This window comes from Melopsittacus undulatus, unplaced genomic scaffold (genome assembly GCF_012275295.1).
Source record: "Melopsittacus undulatus isolate bMelUnd1 unplaced genomic scaffold, bMelUnd1.mat.Z mat_scaffold_189_arrow_ctg1, whole genome shotgun sequence".
NCBI lineage: Eukaryota > Metazoa > Chordata > Aves > Psittaciformes > Psittaculidae > Melopsittacus > Melopsittacus undulatus.
The window spans coordinates 84,371-91,941 of record NW_022994146.1 but is presented as its reverse complement, the minus strand read 5'-3'; the positions used below and the strand labels follow the sequence as shown (position 1 = coordinate 91,941).

Sequence of the window (7,571 nt, the reverse complement as noted above, 5' to 3'; positions counted from 1 at the left end):
TTCTGATCATTCTGAATCTATTCACAAGAATTTGTTTGAACTTAAAGAAAATATGAAAGAACTTACTGTAGAAACAAATCCTATAGACTCTTGGTTAAAATCGTTAGGAATAAGTAGTTGGTTAAGGAGTTTAATCATGATGTTTAGCGGACCAATAATGATTATGTTGTTAATTTTGTTTTTTGGACCTTGTCTGTTACAATGTATTATGCAACGCATGCAGCAGATGACAAACGCCTTATTTGAAAAAAGAGGGGGAGATGTTGGGGGTCGAGCATGGGCACTTGAAGAGGCCTACAGCAAGCTGTGAGAAAGTGAACTTATGACCCCAGGTTAAAAGAAGAAGAAGTGTCAAGATCAGCAAAACAGGAATGCAATAACAGGATGCCAGTAATTGCAGAAGCATGATGTAACGCTAAGCTGAAGCGAAGGCGTGAAACCAATCAGGAGAGGTAAAGGGGAGCGTGTATCCCTTGTGGGCAAAGTGAAGCAGCCAATCAAGTAATGCGTGATCACGTGTAAGACAGTATATTAAGAGCAGCTTTGTAATCAATAAACGGAGCATTTTGTGAACCTACATCGTATCGGTGTTTTCTCCCCTCCACCTGGCCGCGGCACCATACAAGATCAATAGTCCCTCCCATCCAGCCTCACCCTCTCCTTTTTCAGTTAAGGCAACTATTCTAACAAGTTACAGTCAGGGAGGAAAACATCATAGGGGTACAGAAACAACCCATACAAGTACAAAATCAATAGTCCCTCTCATCCACCCTCACCCTCTCCATTTTTTTATTAACACAACAAAAAGCATTTCTACAAGTCCGCACTCGTGCAATTCTTGCAGAGCCAAGGCCACGCAGTGAGCGATCCCAATACCCTGAGCCTTGTTGCTGGACAAGAAGATTCTTGGCAGGCATAAGCAAGGTCAATTGTCTTGTTATGCTTCTGTAATTTCCCATGTTTTCGTGCAGAGAATGATCTCTGCCAAGGCTGTAGTTTCCCACGGTGTTTTTACAAATACAGTATTACAAAATACACAAATGCAATTTTACAAATACAAGAACAAACAAGTTATAAACATTAGCTTTGTAAACAGTAGTAACCTCTAGACTCACCAATTAGAGCTCAGTATCCAAGGTTGCTCAGCTTTCCCCTTGAGTCAGCTACATCCACCTGCTAAACATGCACAGAGTTACCCACATGAATTCAAGCTAAATAGATTAGCCTAAAGAGAAAGAGGTTCAGTATCGCAGCAAAAACCTGGACATTTCTCAGCTTTGCAGAGCCTAACATTTACTCCCAACACAACCCTTTCTTCTACCCATTCCCCAAGAGCTATTCACACACCAAACCCGACGTTCATTTTCTCCTGCTCCACAGCTCCCTGCTGTGCTAAAAGACTTGCTAGTGTAGCTGAAAAAGGGACCTGTTCTTTCTGTGTGCTGACCGGCAGCACAACCAGACTATCGCAAGGAAACCGCAGAACAATTTACAGCTTAGCTGACTTTTAAAGATTCAAGAGCTTGGCCCAACAGGAGCTAAGCTTGTCTGACTGTTCCAAAGCAAACACCATTACATTTATAAGGAAGCAACCTATCCAAGGACACTGTGATACCAAAGAAAGGCAGTGCAAAAAAGCAGACAATGCTTCAGATGGAGCAAACCTCTGAAAAGTCAATGACTTCAAAAGAAGTGATTATGCTGCTGGACAAGTTAGTGCCTTTGCCCTGAGCTTTCAAAGCAGATCAGCAAGATACATGCTTGCCTCAGTGCTGAAGTTCCAGATGAATGCACTGTTATTCTCTCTACTTCCACCTACTTACCAGAAGCAGCTTCCTCAGTATGCTCGTCCGCAGTGCCACATCTTCTTTTGCTGTGTCAAACACACGGCCAGGAAGTGCATCCAGTAAGTAAACTCCCCAAGAGGTGAAGGACAGGAACTAATAAGAAAAAAAATAATTACTAAAATAGTTGCACTGAAGTAAAACAGAAAACTGATGTCAAAGCTGGAAACACAGTGCTCCAATCCCAAATCTGCTTCATGCCTTTAGCCCCTTCCATTACCACTCTGCAGCCCCACGCAGTAGCTCACTCTAAACTGTACATGCATTCTCACTAGCTCCCGGTCAGTGGTACAGAGGGAAGGGACTGGGGCTTGACAAGGTCTGGTTTGTTCTCATTATGGTGACGGCGTATTGAAGCTCTCCGGCTTCCAGGCACAAAGGGGAAAATACTGTGACACGCCCTGACAACAGGGGGTCACGCTGCCAGGCCACCAGCATCACAGGCAGCCATGCAGGCAGAGACCCAGATCCTGACTACAGGCAGGTCGCATTGCCTGCACCACGACTAAGTGGCTTGGCGCCGTCTTTGGAAAGAAGGGGCGAGTCCAGACCATCCCTCCGCTCGTGGACTTAGGGAAGACGCCCCTGATACTGCACAGAGACCTGCTCTCCTTCCAGGGAGGCTTAAGCTAAGCTGCAGCAATTTTAACAGGTGCCTAAAGGACAAGCTCACTCACTCCCTCACATTGATAGACAAGGACAAGACAAACACAAACCAAAACGTCCCAAAAAGGGAGACGGTCTCTGTGCAGCCACTGTCCGGGGAGTCACCCTACTCACCAAGCAAGAGAGGAGAGCCTCAGACCATGCCCAGGGCTGCATGGAAGCCGGAGAGCTTCAACAGGCCAAGGGCCAGATGCTGTGACACGCCCTGACAACAGGGGGTCAGGCTGGGTAGGCCACCAGCAGGCAGAGAGCTGCTGGGGCAGAGGAGAGGGACAGGGAAATGGCCCTCCCCTGCTTACAGGGTGGCCTGGGGGTCCAAGAGACCTCTATTTCCCCCTCGGGTGCGGAGACGCTGGCTCTCACCCTCCTTACAGGGTTGCCACGCTCTCCGGGCAGCCAAAGGAGCAAGACGGCCAAAGGCCAAAACCAAGAGTAGCAAAGACCTGAGCCCTGCTTACAGGGAGGTCGCCCAGCACACAACGCTCCTCAGGGCCCCCCAAAGGTGCCATCATGCTCTTACGTGACCTCGCCCTGTGCCCACAGGGATTCCCTTTGCCCAGGGTGCCTTTCTCATGCCCCCTCTTCTGCCCGACGCCGCTCCTCACCTCGCCGTTACACACGCCACCTCTTCTCTCTTCTCTTGACATGCAGCCTCTTCTTTTTTGATCTTCCAAGGTCAGGCTACATGCAAAATTACACAAAAATAAAAGTTCTTTGCTTCTTCAAGAAAGAAATAAACCTTAAAATCCCTTAAAATGTGGCTATACATTTATAAATAATCAGGTCCCCTATTATAATCATTATCTTATAGATATGATGTTCAAGTGAGAAGATATGCACAAAATGACCATAATTCCAGTGATTTGTACTTCTGAAGCAATTTTCCAGGTTCCCCATGTAAACCCATCCGATAAATAGAGGTATTCTAATGGAAAAAAAGTTTCCCAGGTATCCACTCTACTCTAAAGACAAGTTCTCTCAGTGTCAGCTTACCACAAATAAATGATTGAGTTTAGCTCATAAATGTCATCTGAAAGCAAATTTAAGATTGCTGCCTCCAATTTCCATACTAAAATGGCAAGTTCCATGTTAAAGGCCACTGCCTGACACACAGGAAGAACCTTCTCCCAGTTTCACAACAAAGCTTTGGCACACAAGTACTTCAATTAACTAGGCAAGGATCTAATTACACTCCTTATAGAAAGGCTGATAGATACATGGGTTTATGTATTTCATTTTACAGTAACCAAAACTTAAACCTACCCATACACCTCAGAAACCATCACTGTTAAATTTTGCTCTCAAACATTTTTCTACCACAGCTTCCTTAACACAGATTTGATTAAGCATCACTGGGAAGTGTTCATGATTTCAGTTTCTGTGACTACTACTAGTAGCTTAGAGCTCTGTGCTCTGGTATAAACTGAGTACAGACTCTGGGACAGTAACTCCTCCAACACGAAGCTGGCATGAAACAAGAGGATTAAGTCTTATAGTAGTGCTATTACCACAAGGGTGTTGAGAGGTTAAGACTGGTGATAAGTGACAACAGCTTTTATTTAATCATCCACTTCAATGGGGTAAAAAAAGTCAAAAAAGTACTCATGTAAAAATTGAAGACTTTAAGAGCAAAGTAGAGCATATTGCCAGGAGAGCACAGATAGAGCATGTTACATCCTAGGAAGCTCATGCATAGAAGCCCTGATCATTACACTGCCCTGATTGGCACCAGTACAGAACATTATTTAACAGGTACCACCCATCAGGTTCTGCTTTTTTCATTTAGCATTTGCACTTCTGTCTCTCCAGCTTTGCTAAATTCTTGTTCCAAGCATACAACCTGCTTTTTCCAGATGAAAACACACCAAACTCAAGCAAGTATAAAACCCAGCAACAAATTTCCACAATAACAACAAATACTCCTCTCCTGCAGCAGCCATCAAAATCCATACATCCTACATGTAGGCTTTCTAGAACATACTACACTTCATTGCATTGCCCTATGGGAGAAACTAGGCAGCCACTATGCAGACAGCTGACTCAAACATGTCTATGAAAAGCCATCACCCAACAGTTAGCATGACATCGCACAAAAAAACTAACTCAGCTCTCTAGCTTCAATAAAGACCTAGAAACACCAATTGATTAAGAACTCCAGTAGATATTACATACCCAAAATTGAAAGTAATCAAGAATTTAGAAAGATCATTCTGTAACCCATTAAAATTTCCCCTCTTTTCACCCTAAGGGAACTTCTCCATGCAGGGAGGAAAATGGCCACCCCCAGAGATGAGCAAGTCTCTTAAAACATGATCATGAACTTTTCAAGTGAGATGTGGAGCAGTTAAGTATAAAAATTAAACCCTGTGTTTGTTTATTTTCTATTAGTCTGTGAGTGATTTAAAGGTTTTCTCCTGATGAAGAAAAGAGCAGCTCAGAAGCTGAATGCCAACAAAACTGCTCAGCTCCCCTCCATGTGTTAAGAAAGGATCAAATACTGATTTGGGTAAAAGTCTGACAAGTACTAAATCCAAGAAAATTGCTCTCTGCTTCTGACCATCTTGGCAGGGGAAAAAAAAAAAAAAGCTTTTTGTTATTTCTAATTTCTAATGACATGCACAGTTAGAACCAAATGTAACAAGAGCTAGTACTTGGTACTGTTTTCCTCTCTCTCCCCATAACTTAATAGGCTAATCCTCTAGCACTTGTTTCTAGAAGCTGAGAATACCATGCTGTGTGCAGGTTATGCTCACTTAGAGGGCACAAAGACTCAAAAATATCTCAGGAGCCCCAGTCCTATGAAGAAATCAGTTTTATGACTAACCCTGTGAACCTGGGCCAAAATCAATTCGATAGAAGGTCCAAGTTATCTAGAGCCAATGCAGAAGCACAAAATAGGCTATTGTAACAAGGACTAACTTTATACAACTGTACATATACAAATAATCACAAGACATACTTTTTAACTACATCATTTACATATAACAAAGGGTCTCAATGCATTAAATCTAGCACCACTGCTGTATAGCCTTAAACATCTCTTCAGCAATGTAATCATTACCACCACACAGGTATACTTCCTTTCCATAAGGCATTCCTTCCCCAACCAGCATAGAAACAGGGTTAGACACAGCTGCAGCCTCCCAGACAAAATGATTCACTCACTGCCCTGAAGCAAAGTAACAGAAACCTCACCAGGCTGAATAAGATGGACCAACACCTGCATCACTGGTTCAATCAGCTCTAGCAGGCCTTTAATTTACTTGAGAGAGCAAACACCATGCTAAGACATCTTTTCCTAGCCAAACCCAGAAAGTGCACTACTGCGTAGCTGTGCACACACAATAGTACTTGTTCAGTTATTGAGACATGTAGGAAGTTTGATTAGTATCTGAATGTTTTTTTAATATCCTTGCAGCTCCTGCTTAGTCTTATTCTGAAGGGCTTTTAGCACCTGGTATTTGTAGCAACCCTGAGGAGCACTAGAGCACACAAACACACAAACTAGCTTCCAAATGCATTTGAGACACATCAATAGAAGTTATGTTTGCAAATATACATAGAAACGCTTAAACATGTTCAGCAAACTGCTTTAAAAAGTAAAGTCTTATCAGTAAAAGTAGTAAGGCTCAACACTTACCTTGGTTTAGCTGCATTACAGATGACTGCTTGAGGCTGGCTGAAGCTCCTGGTAATGGATTTTGAACGGAGTTCTCTTTCTCCACCTCCTGTTTCAGAAGCCTCTTACTCTCTTTCGATGTACATCTTCCCATGTCTCTCCAATTAGCCAGTTAACTCAGTCAAACTGGGAGTTGTGTCAGCCTCAGCAAGACTCTCCCCACAAGCTCGATATGAAACATTGCAATTAAAAGCCATTTCCAACTCCAATCACACATATAGCAGAGAAAGGGCACACCAGCCCCACATACTTTGCCTTGCAGTGGTACTTCTGGGGCAGCACTTCATGGCACTTGGAAAACAAACATAATTTGCTCCTCAGACTGCAGGCCTTTACCTGCAGCTCTTCACTGTAGTGCCTCAAACAGGTCTAAAGAGTTAGTTCATAACTCAGCAGCCAAATATTTTGCTCAAGGCAAAGGAATCCGTGCAAAAGGCCCAGAGAAGCCCAGCTGTTCTCTGTGGATGAGGCAGTTGGTGAGGCAGAGCACACAGCACTCCCGGCTCCCTGGCAGGAGGCCCCTCTGGTGCCGCAGCACAGGCTCACCCTCAAAGCCGTGTCCTCCACACTGCCCACAAACCTTGCAGGGATCTCCATGGCCCTCAGGAAACAAGAGCAGACCAGGCCACCTCTGGGCTCCCACAGCAGGAGAAGAGACCTCTGCCAGCCTAGGCCCAATCTCAAGGTATCCAAGAAGAGAAGGTCCAGCAGCAGCCAAGTCCAGCCAGGAGTCTATCAGGCTTGTGAACAAGCAGCAATCCAGTCCACAAATCACCATCAGGTCCAGCAATGGCCAAGCTGCTCTATAATCATAGAGAAGATCAAGCCGGGCAGTCAATCTGAAGTCCAGATTAAGAATCTTCACAGGCAGGGACAGAGCTGAAGAGCAGCATTCCTCCAACAGAGTTCTAAAGAAAACTGAGGCACAGAGCTCGGTTTAAATAGGGCTCCTGGGTGTGGTCTGGTGCACAGGTGAGGCTGTTTAGGGTCATTAAGGCTTACTAATGCCCTCAGTGCCTTAACGAGGCACCTGAGAGCAATGGAAAATTCTAGTTCTATCCACAGGGCCCACAGAGTGAGGTGTGATTGCAGTGTTGTGATGGGGTTTTGTTCCATCTGTTAGCTGGTTGGTCTTCTTCCTCACCTAGCCCCAGAGACATTCTATCAAATGAATGTTCTGTGCATGAGAAGACACAACCACGCAACCACTTCATTTGTGTGTGATTCAGCAAATCCTCTTGGAGACTTTATGATTCTGTTCAGCTATGGGAGACTTTGGAAGAGTGGGTACATAAACACAACCCTCAGGAAGGCACACACCATTCTGAATGGGCAGTTCCTAATAGCCCCTGTACTGTTTATTCCACATTAATTTCACCCTA

General features: G+C 44.4%; 1 protein-coding gene across 5 annotated transcripts; it reads right to left on the bottom strand.

The window, feature by feature from the left end:
* Positions 1-954: 954 nt before the first annotated feature.
* LOC117438378 (ribosomal oxygenase 2-like) lies at positions 955-6,823 on the bottom strand. 5 transcript variants are annotated; one of them, XM_034073923.1, is made up of 4 exons: positions 3,504-3,703; positions 3,116-3,191; positions 1,824-1,940; positions 1,014-1,173 (listed from the first exon to the last, which is right to left on the bottom strand). In XM_034073923.1, the coding sequence occupies exons 1-4, from the start codon at positions 3,596-3,598 to the stop codon at positions 1,126-1,128; spliced, it is 336 nt and encodes a 111-aa protein (XP_033929814.1). In that variant the 5' UTR covers positions 3,599-3,703; the 3' UTR covers positions 1,014-1,125. The 5 variants fall into 5 exon arrangements, 2 of the variants coding, with proteins under 2 accessions (XP_033929814.1, XP_033929813.1); XM_034073922.1 differs by having other exon boundaries at positions 1,014-1,176; positions 3,504-3,702; XR_004550726.1 differs by lacking the exons at positions 1,014-1,173; positions 3,504-3,703 and adding exons at positions 6,151-6,355; positions 6,440-6,823 and having other exon boundaries at positions 1,862-1,940.
* Between the last annotated feature and the right edge of the window lie 748 nt (positions 6,824-7,571).